The sequence below is a fragment of the Streptopelia decaocto genome (genome assembly GCF_964273445.1).
Source record: "Streptopelia decaocto genome assembly, chromosome: 15".
Classification (NCBI taxonomy): Eukaryota; Metazoa; Chordata; class Aves; order Columbiformes; family Columbidae; genus Streptopelia; species Streptopelia decaocto.
This window is the reverse complement of record NC_138670.1, coordinates 13,055,459-13,077,569: the sequence shown is the minus strand read 5'-3', so window position 1 is coordinate 13,077,569 and position 22,111 is coordinate 13,055,459. Positions and strand designations below refer to the sequence as shown.

Below are 22,111 nucleotides of genomic sequence, written 5' to 3'. Positions count from 1 at the left end.
ACAGTATCATCGTGTACTTGGTACCGTAAAAGGCATTTTCACTGTGATGAAGCAGAACAAGCCCACTCTGCCCACGGGTTCCAGCCCAAGGCGACGCCACCTGGAGCTGTGGCCTGGGGAGACGCAGGGTTTGGTTTCCAAAGTATTGCTCGCTGCTGCAAAAACACCATTTGTTGGATGTTTCAGCGCTGCCCCTGCACCCAAACCTCGCTGTGCCGGAGGGTTTGCCGCGGCACCACAGCGTGTGCCGGGACCGGTACGGAAGGTGCATGAGGAGCTGAGGTTTCATGCTGGGACCTCCTGCTGACGAGAGGCCGGCGCAGCATCATGCCCTCGCAGGGTTTTGCTGCTCTCCTTCGGCAACGCTCACATCTTCTGCTCTTCCTTCTGATGTTCTCACCCACTTTGTCAGCATCAGGGCTTCTCCACTGCCGCAGGGGCCAACAATCACCCTCCTGGGAAGACGCCACCATCAGCTCCTCCCCGTCCGGGAGGTACCTGCAGGCACCTGCTGCAGCTTCTCCCTCCCTCTTCGCTTGCCCAAACCACCACAAACCACGGCGGCAGCGCGGGGACCCCCAGAGGTCTGAGAGCAGGGAGCCCACACCCCAGAGCAGCCGGTCTGCGCTCTGCGTGGCTGACGCTGGCTCTGGCGTGCTCCCGGAGCTCCGTCCCGCAAACAGCTCTCACCAACAGACCTACTGTGGCTCTCGCTGGCTTCTTCTCTGCTCTGCTCTGCTCTGCCCGACGGAGCGACCTCCAGGCTGGAGGAGCGTCTGTCCCCAGCCGAGGGCGGGTGGCTGCGGTGGCAGCGAGCAGCTGGCACTGCCCGCGGGCAGCTCCCAGCCCGGAGCTGGAGGAAGCTGCTCGGGTTTGTACCTCGGTCCCAGCCTTGTGCAATGCCTTTGCAAAGCGCTCTGCTGTACGAGGTGCTGCAGGAGCAGCGGTTGCTGTCAGCAGCTCGTCCGAGCCCCCGTCCCACCCCAGTGCTGTGGCTCCTTCCTGGTAAATCCACAGGACAGCAGCGCTGCATTTGCAGCACCTTCTCCTTTGACGGACGCTGGAGGAAGGAGATGGAGAGAAGCATTTTGGTGCATCAGCCTGGGCGAGAGGCGAACACAACCCGTGTGATACCAGCAGCATAGCCACAGAAGGGATCAGCCTGGTGATGTGTTGCTGTTTGCCCCTCACGTCCCCATCCTGCCCCACAGTGACAAAAACCACCAGGCACAGACACGTGGTGGCTGACAGAGGGTGACAGAGGGTGTTGCTCTCTTCTCACAAGCAGCAAGTTATAGGACAAGAGGAAACGGCCTCAAGTCGCACCAGAGGAGGTTGAGGTTGGATCTGGGAACAATTTCTTCCCCAAAGGGCTGCGGGGCATTGGAACAGGCTGCCCAGGGCAGTGCTGGAGTCACCATCCCTGGAGGGGTTTAAAAGCATTTAGACGAGGTTCTTAGGGATATGGTTTTGTGCTAGAGTTGGGTTATGGTTGGACTTGATGATCCTGAGGGTCTCTTCCAGCTGAAATGATTCTACGATTGTCTGAAATGACTCTATGGCGGGGGGGCGGGCAGGGCTCACCGGTCCCCGCTGTGTGTGGCAGCAGAGGCGATGCCGGCCGGGCTGTGCCGGTTCAGCGGTGCTGATGGACATCGGGCGTTGCTGACGGTGCGAGTCCCGTGTGCGCCGTGCTGAGCCCAGCGCCGCGCAGCCCCGCTGATCCCCGGCCACCCGGGCAGAAACGCTCAGAACTCTCCTCTGAAGCTGCAGTGGAGAAGTTATTGCTCCCAGCCAAGAAAAACGGGAGGTCAGAGCTACAAGACACGTCCTCGGGTGCTGGTGACAGACGCGTCCCCCATCTTCTCGCACGAGGCTCTGAGGGAGCCCCAGCACAGAGCCTGAAGCCTCCTGAGGGTCAGATGAGCACACCAAGGAGGAGGAGGAGGAGGAGGTGAGAATGGCCCAGGCGCGGTGAGGATGAAGCCATCTGTGTGCAGGAGCACCTGCCAAAAGCCCCAGCCAGCACAGCAGCCCCACAGACACGCGTGAGGTCTGAGCACCCACACATGGTATCATTTGGCTGGAAGGACCCAGCAGCCATGGGGAATGATGCTGATGAGGATGAGGGGAGCTGGAGGAAGGCACCGCCTGTCTGGACAGATCTGATCAGAGATACCCTCACATTTCCACGTTAAAAAAGCAACAGTGATGCTCAGAGAAAGCTGCAGCAGCTCCGAGCGCAGATACCGGCTCCGCATCTCCGCTCCCCCGGATCCCAGCCCAGCTCCAGCAGCCGAATGGGACGGACCCCAGAGTGTCACCCACCCCGAGCCTCCCCCAGAACAGCACAGCACCCACCAGTTATTGTCATCAGCGCGGCGCATCCGCAGCAGAACCGCCCAGGACACGCGGACCTCTGGCTGCAGCTTTCTCGTCCAGCGGGGATTAGGGTTGGGTTAAAGATTTAATCCCAAAGCCGGGGGTTTTCTGGGTCGCTGACACGGTTTTCAATGCGTTGATCAGTGCGCTTGTCATTAGCGCAGCACAGATAATGAACACAGGCTGCGTTACGGCACAGGCATGCAAAAACGGGCCCCTCCCGCGCGATCACCATCGCAATAGTCACAGGGAGGAGAAACTGTCCCGCCGCGGGGTTTGCTCCCATTTTAGGCAGCAGAGCATCTGCTTGGGGCCACCAAGGGTGGCTGAGGCCATCCCTGCCACTAATGAAGCACATGCAGGGGCTGGAGACAGCACTTGCTCGCTGCAGCGCCTGAATTAACCCCTGTGGCATAAGGATACACAAGGTGGAGGCTCCTCCAGCCCCACTGGCTGGACTGGGGGGACTGGGAGCAGCTGGGAGCGCTGCACAGGCAGCGAGGCTGGTCCATCGTCCATCCTGTGTGACAATGGGCTTGGGGACCCTGAGGGTTGGCACTGTGCACCTGCTGGGGACCCGGCCAGGTCTGTACCAGCACCAGCACCCCGACCACACAGTCACCCTGCGTCTGACCCGGGGAGGAGACTCTGCTTCCTACCAGCACACACAAGCCCATATGGTGGTTAACCTGTCACTAACATAGGGGGTTCAGAGGAGGCCACCAAGATGCTCAGAGGGCTGGAACAGCTCTGCTGGGAGGACAGGATGAGAGTTGGGCTGTTCAGCTGGAGAAGAGAAGCTCCAAGGAAACCTTATTGCGGCCTTTCTGGACCTAAAAGGAGCCCATAAGAAAGATGGGGACAGACTTTGGAGCAGGGCCTGTTGTGATAGGACAAGGGGTGATGGTTTTAAACTAAAGGAGGGAGATTCAGGCTGGACATGAGGAAGAAATTGTTGCCCTGAGGGTGGTGAGAGCCTGGCCCAGGTTGGCCAGAGAGGTGGTGGATGAACCATCCCTGGAGACATCCCAGGCCAGGCTGGACGGGGCTCTGAGCAACCTGAGCTGGTGCAGATGTCCCTGTCATGGCAGGGGGGGCACTGGGGGAGCTGGGAAGAGCCCTTCAACACAAACCATTCTCTGATTTTATGATAAAATAAACCATTAGAAACTACACCCCGGACTGGGGCTGCTCTGGGGAACCTGATGCTGCTCAGAGCACACACTCAATACCAGTCCAGTTTAATATGGAAACAATTTTACGAGTAGGGATTAATCACAGCAGCATCCCCACAGGGCAGAGGAGGCTCAGCCCTTCACAAAAACAGTCGTGACGTGGGACACGGGACAGCACAGGAGCAGCTCTGGGGAAGTGAAGCACATCCTGCACCGAGGCGGCTCACCCAGCACAGGCACCCAGGAGGTCTCCAAATAAACTAAAGGAGCAGCTGTAACACCTGCTCCAGCGCTCAGACCGTGCACAGCCCACCGGCGGTGCCCCCCGCGCAGAAGTCGCTCCAAGTCCCCAGGAGCCGATCACAGGAGAGGTCGCTGCCCCTCCAGCCCCGGTGTGGGGCACGAGGCTGCCCCATAACCGCAGCTGAGCCGAGCGCGGCCCCGGGGGCTCCGTGGGGAGAAACACGGCCGGGGCGGGAGGATCAGCTCGGGGAGGCTGAACCGAACAGCCCGTGGCTGCCTCCCCACGGGAGAGGCAGCACATGCTGTTATCGATCTCACTCCTGGCTCCAGCCCTGTGTTTCACACACTTAAAACCCCTCCGTGTGGGCTCAGAGGGCTGAAGGACGCTGTGTCAGGGTGTCGGGGGGGTGCTGGTGTTCTGGACGGGTTTGTTCCTGTGGGAAAGGGAAAACCCCGTGGAGAGGTCACAGTCTGCCCCAAAGCGGGTGCCGGTGTGCTCTGCACGACGTGCTGGGGCGGCCACCAGCGCGGTGGCCTCTCGGAGGGCAGACACAGAGTCCCCAGGACCGTCTGCTCCACAGCAGCTCACACAGGGCTCCGTCCCCATGAAATCTGGCCCCCCCAGCACCCCAGCCCTGCCCCATCACCTCCTCCTCGCCCGGCAGAGCCTTCGTCCCCCTCTGCTCCTCACAAACCTCGAGGAGAAGCACAAACCAACGCAGGAGCCACACCAGGCCCAGCCCCGGCCCCGCTGCTCTCGGTGCCCGTGGCCCCTAAGGAAGCACAAAGAAGAGCGCAGCTGCTGCTCACTCACACTCGGCCGCCCCCGAGCCACGCTGGAGCAAACCCCGTTCCCATTAAAACCTGTTTCCAGCAACACCCACCGCAGCGTGAGCTATTCCTGACACCCAAACCAGCTTCTCAACACATCCCCACAGCCTTCCTGCCTGCTGAACCACGAGACGGGAGATTTCCCTGCTCCCTGGGCGAGCCTACGTAATTTAGCACAGTGCTCTTCGTATCCGAGCCTCTAATTATCCCTTTAATTTGTTGCTTCTTATTTTTACATACCTCCCACTCCTCCCCCTTGGCAGACTGCGACTTGCCTTTCCGCGTCTCCCCGTGGCCGCTCGCAGCCCCGCGACACGGGGCGGCCAGGTCCCGGTGACGCTGAACCGCGAGTCTCACCGCGCCGTGCCAGGTGAGATTTCCACGGACGGACGGGAGCGGAGCTCACAGAGGGCTGGGCTTCAATTTAAGCCCTCAACAGTCAGTCCCTCCATGTTTCAAATCCTCACCTGTGACGCAAAGGTCCCGCTCTGCCCAAACCTGCCTCCGTCACCCCTCACATCCCTCGCCCCGGGGCAGCCCCCGCCGCTTTCTGCTCCGCATCTCTGGAGAGGCTCCGGCGCCAGGCGGGCAGCCCCGGAGCGGCAGCACAGAGGTCACCTTCGAGAGAAGCTCTTTCATTTACATATATATTTATTTATTTCTTCTCGTTTGCTGCCGCTCCCCGCGGCTCCGGGGACATTTACATAATCGGATCACAGGCGGGTGGACGGAAACTGCAAGTGCCGGCTCGGAGTGCCCGGCCCTCCGTGGAGCAGGAGCAAAGCCCAGCCCTGCCCCGGCCCTTCCCGCCGGCACACGCGGCCCAGACCCGCGGCAGAGCCGCAGAGGCCCCGGCAAAAGCCAACGGTGTCTGTGCGGCAGCGGCACTGCCCTTGGAGGCAGATTCAGCCGTGCCGGTGGGAGCGGATCGGCGAGGCTTGGTGCTGGTGCCGGGGCAGAGCGTGGATGTGGAGCATCCACACGCCAGCACCGGTCACAGAATCACAGAATCCCAGAATGTCAGGGGTTGAAGGGCCCTGGAAAGCTCATCCAGTGCAATCCCCCCATGGAGCAGGAACACCCAGATGAGGTCGCACAGGAAGGTGTCCAGGCGGGTTGGAATGTCTGCACAGAAGGAGACTCCACAACCTCCCTGGGCAGCCTGGGCCAGGCTCTGACACCCTCACCGGGAACAAGTTTCTTCTCATATTAAAGTGGAACCTCCTGTGTTCCAGTTTGAACCCATTGCCCCTTGTCCTGTCACTGGTTGTCACCAGAAGAGCCTGGCTCCATCCTCCTGACACTCCCCCTTTCCATCTTGATCCCCAGGAATGAGTCCCCCCTCAGTGTCCTCTTGTCCAGCTCCAGAGCCCCAGCTCCCTCAGCCTTTCCTCACACGGGAGATGCTCCACTCCCTGCAGCATCTTGGTGGCTGCGCTGGACTCTCTCCAGCAGTTCCCTGTCCTGCTGGAACTGAGGGGCCACAGCTGGACACAATATTCCATGGCTGTGGGCTGGGACCGCTCCGGGGAACAGCCGGGAAGCAAAGTGGTTTCATTTCTCCTGCAAAGAGCTCCCCGCCCATCAAAGCGTCCTGTGCTCCCATGAGGTGCCTGGAAGCCAGCAGGGACCGAGGTGGGCAGAGGCGGGTGTTCTCAATGGCTTCCCTGGAGCAATGCTTCATGTTTCCATGTAGATTTTAGGACCTCCTGGGCAAGGTCTGTGCAGCAGTTTGCAGAAGGCATCACCCCATGCTGGGGTGATCAATCAAGATAATCAATTCAAGATCAATCAAAGACCAATTGAGGCACAAAAAGGGACCAGTGTAGGAAAAGGTGACAGTGCAGCTGCGAGCAGCAGCCCAGCATGATGGGGATCAGGCTGTCAGCCCCCCCTCCCGCCACGACCCTGCCCTGCTCCTCCCGCATTTCGAATCCATCCCCCCAAAGCGTCGCTGCCGCCTGGGGGTCAGTGTCACCCACATCTCTGTCACCTCCCCCTGGTGACAGCCCCATCAGGGAGCTGGGGGAGCCACAACCCCCGGAGCTGCCGCTCCTGCTGCTGCCACATCCAGCCTGTCCAGCCAACAGCTCCTCCGGACACACGGCCACAAGCAGACGGACCGAAGGATGCTAAAAAACCCACCTCTGACACCACCCGAAAACACGGGCCTCGCTCCCTCCCAGCCCTCCGACCTGCTCGGTGTTTCGGACAAACCGTATTTCTACCAGTTTTTGTGCTATTTCCCACCATCCAGACAGCCTCACCCAAGCCTCACAACCGCCACAACCTCCTCCTCCCCGGGCTGGACACAGCAAATACCGCTCTGCTCGCCCCTTCCCACCAGGCTGCCGCAGGAATCCAGCCATTCCCGCACCCCGCGGCCGCGCGGCCCCGCACACCGAACCTGCGCCGACACGCGGCCGCCCCAGCGCCAAAAACTTCCCCACGCTCTGGGCGGGCAGAGCTGGGCACGGGCGCCCAAACCCTCCACAGCACCAGACGCCGCCTCGTTCCCCCCGCGGCTACAAAACCCCGCGAGCGGGGACGCGGAGACGCTGCGCCCGCTGCCGAGCACCCTCCGGCTCCCGCTGCGGGTTATTATCATTGTTTAAAAGCTCCCATAAAACAACACGCGACCTCCTTCTGCTCAGGCTGTGACAGCACAGCGACAGCGCTGCTCCATTCACAATTCCCCGAGCTCTGCCTTCATGTATTATTCCAGGTCTGTCAGGCTTTTGGGTTGGTTTATTTTTTCTTTTGCTTTAAATATTTTATTTAGTTTTACTCGCTCTTCCCCCCCAAAAGATCCCCAGGCAGAATAAGCCTCCCGGGGGAAAACCAGGCTCCCCGGGAAGGGCTGTCTCAGTGCCATGGGCACAGATCCGCTCCCCAAACAGACGCTGTCCAACAAACAGCCAGAAAGCACCGTCATGCTGCACACGGCAGCGCCGGGGCCGGCACCGCGCGACCTCCAACCCACCGCTCGGGAACACACAGCGGCACAGGGCGGCTCCTGGACACCGAGGGGGTTACATCCCCGCTGGTGTCAAACAAGGGCAGCAGCCTCATGGAAGTCACAAGGATGCGAGCGATGCGGGGATGTGGGTCTGAACCCCCAGCTGGCAACAGGCTCCGAATCGCTGTGCCCGCCCAGGAACGGCCGAGAGCCCCTGTGCACCCCAAAGCTCCACCTTACCCGGCTTTACACCCAAAATGCCTTATTTTGAGCAGCCTCCCTGGAAAGCACATTGTAAGGATGTAGCAGACCTGTGTTTCGGGGGGTTACCCACACGGGCTGCACCTTCCCAGCTCCCATCCCCTGGCCGTGGGCTGAGCCGGCACCGAGCCCCGGGCTAACGGCAGCCACCGTGCAGCCGGCGCACGGGGAGAAAACGGGGCCGTGCCGGCGGGAGGAAGGCTGATGAAGAGGAGGAGAAAACCGCTTCTCTGTCTGCCTCCTGGCACCCGCAGGGCTCGGCCGGCAGCACTTACATTGATCATAGCATTGGAGGTGATGCGGAAGAGCGTGGCTCGTTCATTCACCGCCTTGATCTTCTCGCCGCTCTCGGCCGGCAGCTTCAGGTTCTCCAGCTCGCTGAGCGAGCGCTGCAGGGCGGCCCCGTGCTTGGCGATCAGCTCATTGCAAGTGCTCAGGTCCTCCAACTTACTCGAGAGGGTTTTCAAGGTGCCGTGCAGCTCGCTCTTGTCTGACTGTGAGGCGGGCTCCTCGTCGCCCGAGTCATCTGCAAAGGGAGGGATGGAGAAAAAAACAGTTGCCATGGTTACCCCTGGACCGTACTAACCCGTCAGCGCCGCGGGCAGGGGGACCTCCTGCCTCCTCCTGCCTCCTCCCGCAGCTCTGCCGGGGCTGGGGGCCGTGGCACCATGGCCCCCGGAGCAGACCATGGTGTGGGGAAGCGATTTGGGATGTCACCCAGCACCCACAGAGGTACCCAAAGGGCTTCTGTGGTTGTCACCGGGATTCAGGGCTGCTGAGGCTGAGCAATGGGGGTGGCACGGGGAGCAGGGTGTGCTGGTGTCACCGGGAAGAGACACACATCAACCCCCCCTTTGCACGCACGGCCGCGGCACCAGGCACAGCGTCAGTGTGGACTGGGGCTGAATCGCACAGGGGCTCTGCAAGGTCAGCTTTGGGCAGGATAAACTGCTTCACCCAAGGAAAAGGTCACAAAGACACAGGGGGAGTAACAGCCTTTACCCAAAAACACCATCGCGCCTTCAGCCAGGAGAAACCCCCGAGCAGCATCGCAGGTGCAGCGGAAACGGTCGTTCCTGAAACTCCAGAATGCCTGGGTGACTTAAAACCAGAGAAGCAGCCCAAACCCCAGCAGCACGTGTAACGCAGCGTTTCCTCAGCTCAGCCCAGCGCTCCCGGACGGCGGAGGAAATGAGCGGCTCCGAGCCGCCCCGAGCAAATACAAACCCGCGAGCAGAGCCGGGTCTGCACCCCGGCCCTGTGGCCAAAGTTCAGCCAGGGTTTCTCCGGCTGCACCCAGAAACAACTAAGGAGGGAGCAGCCCCTTCATTCCCCTCCTTCAATCATCTGGGTTAAAAGAGACGGGCACCAGCAAAACCTGCCTGCGGCGTCTCTGCCAGTGCTGGGAGGTGGGGGACAGGGGTGTCATCCAGGCTGAGACAAAGCACCGACCTCGGGGGAGCCTCAAGGACAAGGGGGGCAGCACATCCCTTTTGGGGGTTGCAAGGAGAAAAGCCCGTAATTCACTGATCGTTGGGTATTTTGGGGTTTTGAGGTTTATTCCTGGCTCTTTTATAAGACCTTTCAAGATATCAAGATATCAAGAGCGATGTTCAGCCATCACTCACGCTGATGCACAGAATCCCAGGATCCCAGTCTGGCTGGGTTGCAGGAGCTCTGCAGATCCCCAGCCCCACCTGCTCACGCAGGGTCACAGAGCAGATCACACAGGTGGGTCCAGGCGGTTTGAATGTCTCAGAGAAGGAGACTCCACACCCGCTCTGGGCAGCCTGGGCCAGGCTCTGGCACCTCCCAGCAAACAAGTTTCTGCTCATGTTCACATGGAGCCTCCTGTGTTTCAGTCTGTGCCCGCTGCCCCTCACCCTGGCGTTGGGCACCACTGAACAGAGTCTGGTCCATCCTCTGACACCCACCCTGAGCTATTGATCCATTGATCACATCCCTCTCAGCTTCTCTTCTCCAGCTCAACAGCTCCAGCTCTCTCAGTGTCTCCTCATCACAAAGATGCTCCAGACCCCTCAGCATCTTTGTGTCCCTGCGCTGGACTCTCTCCAGTAATTCCTTGTCCTTCTGGAACTGGGGAGTCCAGAACTGGACACAGACTCCAGACGTGGCCTCCCCAGGGCAGAGCAGAGGGGGAGGAACCTCCCTTGTCCTGCTGGTCACACTCTTCCTCACACACCCCAGGTACCGTTGGCTTCTTGGCCACAAGGGCACAATGGTGACTCATGGTCACCCTGCTGACAAGCAGAACTCCCAGGTCTTTCTCTGCAGAGCTGCTTTCCAGCAGGTGCACCCCAACCTGTACTGGTGCCAGGGGTTGTTCCTCCCCACTGCACGACCCTGCACTTGCCCTTATTGAACTTCACCAGGTTCTTCTCTGCCCAGTCCAGCCTGTCCAGGTCTCTGGATGGCAGCGCAGCCTCTGGTGTGTCAGCCCTTCCTCCCAGTTTGGTATCATCAGCAAATGTGCTGAGGCTGCACAGCCCGGGGACAAAGGGGACACAGCCCGGGGACAAGGGGGCACAGCCCGGGGACAAGTGGGCACAGCCCGGGGACAAGGGGACACAGCCCGGGGACAAGGGAGCACAGCCCAGGGACAAGGGGGCACAGCCCGGGGACAAGGGAGCACAGCCCGGGGACAAGGGAGCACAGCCCGGGGACAAGGGGGTACAGCCCGGGGACAAGGGAGCACAGCCCGGGGACAAGGGGGTACAGCCCGGGGACAAGGGGGCACAGCCCGGGGACAAGGGGGCACAGCCCGGGGACAAGGCTTGTCCCACACAGATTCACCCCAGCTGCCCAAGGACAATGGGAGAAGAAAATCAAAGCCCTGCAGGGAATCAGGGCACAGAGCAAAACTCAGGTGGTTTCTGTAGCGCCAGGGCGGCATCTCCCAGTGCACCCACCTGGTGCCTTTGCAACCCAGCCCCGAGCATCCACAGTGCACAAACCTCCGATTGCAAAGGCAGGAGAAGGGGAACAAGCAGGATTTGAAGGGCTCCGCCTCGGGAGGGTGTGCAGAGGCACCGCAGCGATGGGCCGGGGCTTACGCTGTAGGCGTCTTGTATGTGCCAACTGCAGGGAGATTTAATCCACTTTTCCACCAGTAAGGAAAGTAACCAAAGGCTCCATGAGATCTGCTTTCTGTTGCAAGTGTTTCCACGCTGCCTTTCATCCCAGGGCACACAGAGTCACTGGCAGCATTGTCACATCCCCCAAGCTGTGAGGATTGTCTGTGTACCTGTCCTGAGGTGCTGCCTCCCAAGGACAGAGCACACGGATGCTCCTGGGAGACGGTCACCGAGCCCCTGCTGGCATCAGAGCGGCTCCCTGCGGCTCCCCAGGGCAGCTGGGGCAGGGGCGGGAATCCAGCTCCTTACACCGGCTCCTGTGCATCTCTCCTGCCATCGAGACCTTCTCGTTGTCTGCAACTGCCTGAAAGGAGGTTGGAGCATGGAGGGTGTTGGACTCTTCTGCCAAGTAGCAATGACAGGACAAGGGGAAATAGCCTCAGGTTGCACCAGAGGAGGTTGAGGTTGGATGTGGGGAACAATTTCTTCCCCAAAGGGCTGTTGGGCATTGGAACAGGCTGCCCAGGGCAGTGCTGGAGTCACCATCCCTGGAGGGGTTTAAAAGGCATTTAGATGAGATCCTCAGGGACATGGGTTAGTGCCAGAGCTGAGTCTTGGTTGGACTCTATGATGATGCTGAGGGTCTCCTCCAACTGAAACGATTCTATGATTCTAAATTCAGTGTGAGCTTCCACCAGACCTGCTGTGCAGCAGCACGGGTTCCACCCTGCACAGCTCTGTTCTCTGGAGGGGCTGTTCCCCTGCTGCTCCCCAGCTGCGTGGTCCGTGTGCTGCTCCAGCAGCTCCTCCCGGGGCTCTGTCCTCGTCCCAGGACACCGCACCAACCCCAGCACCGCACAGATCTCGGTGTGCAGGTGCAGATGGGGCAGGCACAGGCTGCTGGGGGCGTCTGTACAGCTCAGCCTGGCCATGGCCACCTATGTCCCATTCCAGAGCCCCTGGTTCCCTCTGGACAAGCATCCCCACTCTTTCCATGAGCATCCCCGCTCTCCCTGTGCATCCCCACTCTCCCAAGAGCATCCCCACTCTCTCCATGAGCATCCCTGCTCTCCCCACAAGCATCCCTGCTGTCCCTGTGCATCCCCACTCATCCTGTGCATCCCCACTCTCCCCATGGGCATCCTCACTCTCTCCATGAGCATCCCCGCTGTCCCTGTGCATCCCCACTCATCCTGTGCATCCCCGCTCTCCCCATGGGCATCCTCACTCTCTCCAGGAGCATCCCCGCTGTCCCTGTGGATCCCCGCTGTCCCTGTGCATCCCCGCTCTCCCTATGGGCATCCTCACTCTCTCCATGAGCATCCCCGCTGTCCCTGTGCATCCCCGCTGTCCCTGTGCATCCCCACTCACCCTGTGCATCCCTGCTCTCCCCATGGGCATCCCCACTCTCCCCACGCATCCCGCAGCCGCCCCTGGGCCAGGTGAGCTGCCCGCGCTCCAGCACACGGATGGGAACCACCCCTCCATAGCACCCGGTGAACTCACTGCTAACGAGTCCAGTCTTTAGTGGCCAATTTATAACATATTCTAGTGTTTTATAAACCTACCAGAAGCAGAAGTCAACCACACAAGCCCGTTTTTTGTCACAGACACCAGCCAGGCAACTGTCACCTCTAACTGTCAAAACCCATCGTTACTTCTGTGGGACTCCAGGGGATGAAAGGTAATTGAGATTTTTCTGTTTGTAGACATCGGTAATACTCCCAAAGATAATTTTCTCTGTTTACAAAGACTGTACAAATTGCGCCAAGCAGGAGGAATTCTCTCTCTGCCTGTCCTCCCGCAGCGTCTAACCCCCAAATCCCCCCTCCCAGAGCCCAGCCTGGGGATTTTCCCATCATTAAAACACGGACAGGGGGACAGCACTGCACGGGGACAGACGGGTCCCATCCTTTGCCAGGGTTTGATTTCTTGCCATGGCTGCCTGTCTACGGAGGCCACAGTGACGATCCCTGCTCGGCTCGAGGCAGGAGGCACGAACGCAGCGTGGCCCATTTTCATACCGCTGTGCAGGATTATATAAACGCCTCGAAGCCCGGGGAGAAGGGGGAAGGCACCTGGGTCAGCCCAGGCCAGTCGTGACGCTGCTCGCTGGGGCTGAGCTGAACATCCCTCCCCAGCTCCTTCCCTGCCCCACAGCCGCCCCACGGCCGCACCGGGACCCCGGGGGGTGGGCAGCAGGACCCACCTTCCTCCCCCTGTGCACACCAAGGAACGGGGTGTCAGAGCCACCGCTGAGGCTGCAGACTTCACCGAATCACTGAATGGTTTGGGTTGAAGGGACCTTCCCAGCTCCCCAGTGCCCCCCCTGCCATGACAGGGACATCTGCACCAGCTCAGGTTGCTCAGAGCCCCGTCCAGCCTGGCCTGGGATGTCTCCAGGGATGGTTCAGCCACCACCTCTCTGGCCAACCTGGGCCAGGCTCTCACCACCCTCAGGGCAACAATTTCTTCCTCACGTTTGGCCTTCAAGCGGGATCTCAAGGCCGCAGGGTGGTGGTGCAGACGTGCAGCGCTGTCCTGGGAGCAAAAGCAGATGCAGAGGATGGAAAACTCATTGCCTGCCCCCATCCCCGCTCAGCACATCCCGTAACCAGCGCTGCACGTGTAGCCCGGTGCCCAGACACACGGAGAGCCAGGCCAATTCATGCTTCTGTGACTCACGGTAAAATCTAAATATCTCAAGCAAGATAATTTGCTGTAATTATCTCAAATCAAAGCACAGGAAGGAAACGTGTCACAGCTACAATCAAATCAGAGCGAGGTAAAGCAGAAACGCTCACGCAAAGCACCCGAACAACCTACTGCCACCCCAGCAGGGCCAGGCGCTGACACCAGCGCTGAGGACGGGTTTAAAACCCCAGTAAATGCCGGAACACGTCCCAGCATGGGGACACCCCACTCCTGACCGCCCTGGAAACTCCTTGTCCCCCAGTTCGCTCCCTGGAGGTTTTTTGACTGTAAACATGGTGACTTGTGACACCCTGGCTCCAGGAACGCCGGGACGATGAACGAGGTCTGGGCTTCACCTATAGGTGCAGCACCGGGAAAAGCATCCGGGAAGTGCCAGGAAAATGCAAAGCGCAGCGTGGCGGGATCACCACCGTGAACATAAGAGCAGCACGTGTTCTTCTTAGTATTGTTCCTCATTACCCTCATGTTTCCTCTGCTCCACCCTTCTCCATTTCCTCCATGGGCAGGAGCCGTGGGACCAGCCCGGCCGCACCGCTGCTCCTGGGAGCTCGGGACCAAAACACAGAGACACACAGAATCATCCAGTCATTTGAGTGGAAGAGACCATGACGATCACCGAGTCCACAAACCCTCCTGTTTCGTCAAGGAACCAGCAGCCGATGTGGAGCGGTGTGGAGCATCTTTGTGATGAGGAGACACTGAGAGAGCTGGGGCTGTTGAGCTGGAGAAGAGAAGCTGAGAGGGATGTGATCAATGGATCAATAGCTCAGGGTGGGTGTCAGAGGATGGACCAGACTCTGTTCAGTGGTGCCGAACGCCAGGGTGAGGGGCAACGGGCACAGACTGAAACACAGGAGGCTCCATGTGAACATGAGCAGAAACTTGTTTGCTGGGAGGTGCCAGAGCCTGGCCCAGGCTGCCCAGAGCGGGTGTGGAGTCTCCTTCTGTGAGACATTCAAACCTGGACCCACCTGTGTGATCTGCTCTGTGACCCTGCGTGAGCAGGGCTGGGCTGGGGATCTGCAGAGCTCCTGCAACCCAACCAGACTGGGGTTCTGCAATTCTGTGATTCGGTCCAACAGCCTGTGGGCAGGAGCAGCCCCGGATCCGAGCAGAGCAGCTCTGCTCCACAGCACCTCCAGCAGCTTTTCAGTTGCAGAACCCCAGGCTGGTTGGGTTGCAGGAGCTCTGCAGATCCCCAGCCCAGCCCTGCTCACGCAGGGTCACAGAGCAGATCACACAGGTGGGTCCAGGTGGGTTTGAATGTCTCCGAGAAGAAGCGTTGGTTTCTTGGTACCACCAGGACAATCACTGCAACCAGAACATCCCTGCTTGTCCCTGCAGCACAGATGGGAGTGGGAGGACAGGGCTGTCAGGGGTCTGGACAAGCCCTCGTGTCCCCATCACGAGATGACAGTCCCATGGGAGCCACAAGACCCACCAACTCCTACAGTTACTGCTGAAGATTATCTGTGAAGTGCTGAAGGAGAGAGGAGCAGCGACGTTTGTTCTTATTGCTGAGGATAAAGGACTCGCTCATCCAGAAAGGTGAAACAGCCACGAGCCATCGCCTGGAGCCTTCGCCTGGAGCGTGGCCAGACACCGGCGCTGGGGATCCTTCCCTCGCCCGAGCCTTTGGACCAGCTCGACCAGCAGAAAGAAACAGATTTTGCTTTGTTGAGGCTGGCGAAACACCCCAAAGGTCAGAAATACCCACAGAGAGACTGTCCAGGGCAGGGGCTGCGGGCGGCTTGGAGAAGCAAACCTGGAAGCAGCCCGGCCAGCCCACAGCATGCAGGGCAGCAGCTCCTGAACGGGGGGTCCTAACTGCTGTGATTTCAGATCACAAACCCTCTTGCAAACTGGAGAAACTTAGTCCCAAATACACGGCAGCTAGGGAGGGGGAAAATATAACCCCCAACTATTTCTTCCATCCCTGGTGATGACCAATAGGTTGAACTCAGAAGTGACCTGTCAAGGCAAAGCTGTTCCTCACCGGGACCCAGCACGGACACCGCACACCGGGCACATCTGCCAGGCTTTGCTGTAACCGTCACACCACAGGAGGTGCCAACCAGGGCAGGGCAGCATCCCCCGCTGCCCCACAGCCCCCGCCACACACGGGTGACAGCGACGGGCACCCGGACACCCGGCACGGCCCCATGGGGTTTCCTCCTCTGGGGTTTTCCAGCACAGCAAGTACATCCCAACCCAAAATGTTTTTCACTTTCCAACACAAGCAGGGGATGGGGTGGAAGCAGAAGCGCGTGCAGGACTTGCCGAGGTGGAGGATGCTCAGTGCTCGCTGCCTCCGCGTGCCGCCCCCACAGCTGGCACCGGCCTGGCCCTCCGGGATCCCCAGCTCCAAGCTGCCTCCAGAAGCTCCCAATTCATATCACACCCCTAACCAAGCTCTGCTGGCTGCGCTGGGCCAGGACAGACCAGGGGCTGCGTGTTGGGCTCCAGCAAAAAGTACAGAGGCTCTGCAGGAGCTGGGGAGGCAACCCTGCTCCCTTCATAGAACCACAGAGTCATCTTGGTTGGAAAAGCCCCTCGAGATCACCGAGTCCAACCATAACCCACCCCTGGCACTGCCCCATGTCCTGAGAACCTCATGTCCGTCTGTCCAGCCCTCCAGGGATGGTGACTCCAGCACTGCCCTGGGCAGCCTGTTCCAATGCCCCACAGCCCTTTGGGGAGGAAATTGTTCCCACATCCAACCTCAACCTCCCCTGGCGCAACTTGAGGCCGTTTCCTCTGCTCCTGGCGCTTGTTCCTGGGGAGCAGAGCCCGACCCCCCTGGCTCCAAGCTCCTTTCAGGCAGTTCAGAGATCAGAAGGTCTCCCCTCAGCTCCTGTTCTCCAGATGAACCCCCCAGGTCCCTCAGCCGCTCCCATCACACTTGTGCTCCGCAAAGGTCCTTCAAGGACACAAACACCATTCTAACACAGCTGAAGACCATGTCTTCTGGGTCCTGGCCCCGCACACCCTGCCTGTGCAGTGGGAAGGGGCTCAGCCATAGTTCCCCACTGCACAGGACAGCGGGTGCTGCCGGCAGCAGCTCTGCCCTCTGCTCACTGCACAGACCCTCCCTAGAGCAGCAAAACCTTCCGGGGGCTGGCACGGGGCTGCCCAGCCCAGGACCCCCACCCGTGCTGGGCCATGGGTGCCCCCGCACCCCTTGGTCCCCCCTTGGGGAGCAGCACATCCCCGCTCCCGAGCTTCACCTCGGCTCACCCCGCTCCTCAACACCAGGCAGGTTTATAGCGGCAGACAGACATTTACAGAGAATTCATGGCACTCTGCTGCAGCGAACAAAAGCCACCCAAGGAAATAAACACAAAGGGCTGGCAGCAAATATTTGACAACAAACCAACTCTGCGCTTGCTCGGGTTCCCCTCGCTCCTGCACCCCGGATGAGCCAGCCCGGCTTCCCGGGGTCCCCTGCCCTTCCCAAACTCGGCGCCCCCCAGAGCCCTCCCTATGTCCATGGGGCACAGGGGGACCACCGCCGGTTTGATCCACCCCCGCTCCCTCCCCCAGCCCCGGCAGGGTCTCCACTGGTACCAGCACCCGCGAGGTGACGTCTGCTGGGACCCAGGCCCAGAGGTGGCCCCAAGGTGGGGGTTTGGGGCTGAGCCTCCATGCAAGGTGCCACCAGCTGTGTGGGAGCACAACTCAAGCCCAAAATGCTGCTTTTGCCATCTGCCTGCAGGTAAGGCCTGGTCCCCAGACACCCCAGTGACCCCAGTGGCCCCAGTGACCCACAGACCAGCGGCCAGGCTGCGCAAAATCCTCCTCTCCCTCCCGCACCAGGAAGGTTTTACAAACGCAGTTGCTGGTTTGCGTTTCTCGTCGCGTACAACACACATGGGAAACATCTGCCACCGAGGGCTCCGATCAGGCACACAGCACCGCTAACAGCGGCTTTTAATGAATCTCCTCTCCACCAACACACACTTGTATTTTCTACACATTACACAGTCTAAAAACACGAGTCCCTGCAAGGCGAGTCCTTTCGCTCTCCATCTCCTACTTTGTTTTGACTTGCGAACCAACTTAAAGGCAATCCGTTGTGATTTTTATTTGTAGGGCACTGGCATGAAGCAGTTGCTATAGGAACAGGCAACCTCACGGTAAGCTGGGAAGATTATTTTTGGAGCTGTGATGCTATTTAATCTACGTAAAATGGATCAGCAGCCAGGGGCTGTAAGCCTCTCCGGGCTTGTTTCTTGGCCCGGAGAGCAACACAAAACCTCAGTGCCCAGAGCAGCATCTCACCAAGAGGCCACCAAGGCAGAAATTCCCTTTATGCCTCCGTTTGCTGTCTCTAAAACTTCCCTCAGCTAAATATTTCCCACTGCTTGCAATTTCTGCGGCACTGGTGGAAAAGCTGCTGGCCAGAGCGCCAGGTGGCACTTCCCGCGCTGGTGACACACCAGGGCCCGGCACCACAGCCCAGGGGACACCGCGACACGGCGCTGGTGACACACCAGGGCCCGGCACCACAGCCCAGGGGACACAGCGACACGGCGCTGGTGACACGCCGGGGCCCGGCACCGCAGCCCAGGGGACACGGCGACACGGCGCTGGTGACACGCCGGGGCCCGGCACCGCAGCCCAGGGGACACGGCGACACGGCGCTGGTGACACGCCGGGGCCCGGCACCGCAGCCCAGGGGACAGAGGGACACGGCGCTGGTGACACGCCGGGGCCCGGCACCGCAGCCCAGGGGACACGGCGACACGGCGCTGGTGACACGCCGGGGCCCGGCACCGCAGCCCAGGGGACACGGCGACACGGCGCTGGTGACACGCCGGGGCCCGGCACCGCAGCCCAGGGGACACGGCGACGCGGCGCTGGTGACACGCCGGGGCCTGGCACCTTCCCTCCCCGCCCTGTCAGATAAGAAGTTTCTCTTCCTGAGCATCCTCACTGCCAGAAAACGTCCTCGTCCTTCCTACATCCCCTTGAGTTTCTCCCCGAGCGTCCTGCGGTCCCGAGTCGCTCACCACCGCTTCGCTGAGGCCTCCGGAGCCTCTCAAAGGCGGGGCTGGCCCTGCTCGAGAAATTCAATCTGTTTTTTTGCTGGGAATGAGCAGACAAGGGGGTGAAAGCACCGGGTGGATGTTGCAGAGCGAGCCCCGGCCAGAGCGGCTCCAGCACCGCCGAGGAGCCACCCAACAGCAAATGGTGCGCTGAGAGCTGTCCTGGGCAGCCCCACAGCTTCATTCTCCTATGGGGAAGAGATCACTGACCACTGCCCACATGTAAAACCATAATGGAATAGAAGGAACACTGATGATTTTAATTGACAGTGCTCCTGGGCTCTGCCAAAGCCAACAACAACCACGGCCATGGAGATGGGGCATGTCGGCAGCCGCTTTTGCCCATCAGTGACAAGAGTCGTGTGAGTGTCAGGAGGATGGAGCCAGGCTCTTCTCAGTGACAACCAGTGAGAGGACAAGGGGCAACGGGTACAAACTGGAACACAGGAGGTTCCACTGAAATATGAGAAGAAACCGGGGTGGATTAGAAGCGGGGTGGTCAGTAGGTCAGAGAGGTTCTCCTGCCCCTCTGCTCTGCCCTGGGGAGACCACACCTGGAATCTTGTGTCCAGTTGTGGCCCCTCAGTTCCAGCAGGACAGGGAACTGCTGGAGAGAGTCCAGCGCAGCCACCAAGATGCTGCAGGGAGTGGAGCATCTCCCGTGTGAGGAAAGGCTGAGGGAGCTGGGGCTCTGGAGCTGGACAAGAGGAGACTGAGGGGGGACTCATTCCTGGGGATCAAGATGGAAAGGGGGAGTGTCAGGAGGATGGAGCCAGGCTCTTCTGGTGACAACCAGTGACAGGACAAGGGGCAATGGGTGCAAACTGGAACACAGGAGGTTTCACTTAAATCTGAGAAGAAACTTGTTCGGGGTGAGGGTGGCAGAGCCTGGCCCAGGCTGCCCAGGGGGGTTGTGGAGTCTCCTTCTGTGCAGACATTCCAACCCGCCTGGACACCTTCCTGTGGAACCTCATCTGGGTGTTCCTGCTCCATGGGGGGACTGCACTGGATGAGCTTTCCAGGTCCCTTCAACCCCTGACATTCTGTGACTCTGTGTGATTCTGTCTGCCAGCCAGGAGCTCAGGTTTGAAGTGCTGAGTCAGCAGCCTGTCAGCCTCAAGCCACCACAGCTGTTCCCAACATACCAAGAAAAAGCTGTTTTTTTGCAGCCCCACAGCGATGCCAGGTGACCCAGAGCAGCAGACGCCGCCACGGTTTGCTCCTCCCTCAGCTCGGGAGGTAGAATGGCCAAGGCACCCACGGGAGAACGCAGCACCCATCGCTGGAACGGGAAACCAGAGAAACCAGAGAAAGCTGTTGAGGACAACAGGCCTGAAACAGGACACAGGGCACTGGAACAGGAGCGGTGGAGTCACCATCCCTGGAGGGTTGGACAGACGGACATGAGGTTCTCAGGACATGGGGCAGTGCCGGGGTGGGTTATGGTTGGATTTGATGATCATGAGGGTCTCTTCCAACTGAAGGGGACAGGACAGAGGTGTCGCTGCTACAAACACACAGCGCCATGGTACCCACCCCAAAACTGTTCCCCAGCTCAGCCACTTGAGATGGGCCACAGGCCCTGCCTGCCCTGACTCAGTTTACCTCCTGCTGCCATCCCAACCAGTGCCCACAAATCACAGCACGTTTGCTGGGCTGGAGGACGATGAAAAGCAATACGGGGCGAAACGGGGATGGGACGGGCAGGACACAACAGCTCTCTTGTGCATTTCCTCCTGCCTTTTCCCATACCCGTCCCGGAGCTGTATGTCTAAACATACGGAAAATATCTCTCTCCTGTGGCAATCCCGGACAAAACTCAGAGCCCTTGCTCCCCACAGGTGTTTCCACACCACCAAAAACAACCCCACCTCTATAGGAGATTCCCAGTTGATCCCATCGTCAACCAGTGTCCCTGCTGACACCACAGGTTTGATCCACACCAGCTCTTCCTGACCGGGATAATCCGGATCTCCTGGAAACACCATCACCCGTCATCGCTCAACCGGAGCAATTTCCACATTGGCTCTAGAAGACACATCTCCTTTCATCGCTTTTAATAGCTATGAATATTAAATAGAAATGGGTATCTATATTTAATCGTCTATCTCGGCTGCCAAGAGAGAGATGGATCTTTCAGAGCATCTGCAGATGCAGGCACAGGCTCTTGTGGTTATAAAGAATTAGGCTGGAAATTAATCATCAAAATAGCGCAGCAAATAATCATTCATAAACCATCGCAAATCTGGGTGATCACTTAGCAATTATCACCAACCTGGCAAGGCTATTTCTTCGCCCCTCTAATGCAAATGGAAAGCTGTTGAAGCAAACGGAAGCCTAAAAATAGCCAAGGTTGGCTGCTTGTGACAAGCTGTGACACTTCCTGAAGTCCCATTTGGTGGAAGGAGGTGGTGGGCACGAGTTGGAGAACCCCAACCCAATGATGGAGTGACAAATCCAGAGCTTGAAAAACACACAGATTATCCCATCAGGTTTGCCTGAAATCCATAAGAAACGTGGAGAGAAGTGAAATGAGTACGTTCTGCAGAAATTGAAGCCTTGGGACTCAAGGGACGTGACCCACGTTGGCCCAAGGTTGAGCAGGGGCCTCCGGAGGTGCCTCCAGACACAAGTCACTCCACGCTAAGTGCAAACCCGTCACTTGTAGTAATTGTTTGTGGCTAACGATCGGGTGTAATGCTAAGTTGTGATACCAAGGGAAATCCAACATATGGATCTGCTCAAAAAGTAATAGGTAAAATAAGCCAAAGAGAGCAGTGACGCTTGAACAAGGCCCCGTGGCTCTTGTTTTTGTGGTGAGCGAACACCACAGTGACCTGAGCACTGAAAAACGGAGAATAGAAGAACAAAGGAATAAAGAGCAGCTGGGGTGAATCTCTCTGCCTCTCATCCAGGATGAATCACAGCTTACACGGAAAGCAGCCCGGCAAATACCCACCGGGAGAGCAGGGAACGGGCCTAAGGGAGCCGGGACCCCAATAAAGGTACCGAGGCTGAGCCCAAGATGATGGTCCTTGGCAGGAGCGACGCTGCACCAGGGATTTCTTCCGAGAAATCGGAAAGTTGGTGCAATTGAAGAAGTTAATCGAAGTGACCCATAGGGCTTTGTCGTGGTTGAACCCGAGCTGGCAATGCAACCACGCAGCCGCTCACTCACCCTGCCCATCCCAAACAGGGGAGAGAATCCAAAGGGAAGGGAGAAACTTGCATTGAGATAAACACAGTTTAATAAAATAGCTAAATACTAATACACTACTAGTAAATATATATATATAATAGAAATAAAAGACGATACTCAGTGCAATTCCTCAGGAACTCCATCCGCACCGAGCAGCCCGTCTCAGGCAGCAGCATCTGGTCCTAAAGCTGATCCCAGAGAGC

The 22,111-nt window shown here is 59.0% G+C and overlaps 1 protein-coding gene across 1 annotated transcript in view; it reads right to left on the bottom strand.

Annotated features, from left to right (window-relative positions):
• Nucleotides 1-22,111, bottom strand: part of OSBP2 (oxysterol binding protein 2) — a 132,284-nt gene that overhangs the window by 31,498 nt on the left and 78,675 nt on the right. Inside the window, exon 3 of the mRNA XM_082065980.1 lies at nucleotides 8,127-8,377. Within this exon, the coding sequence (XP_081922106.1) occupies nucleotides 8,127-8,377 (251 nt within the window). The remainder of the gene's footprint in view (nucleotides 1-8,126; nucleotides 8,378-22,111) is intronic.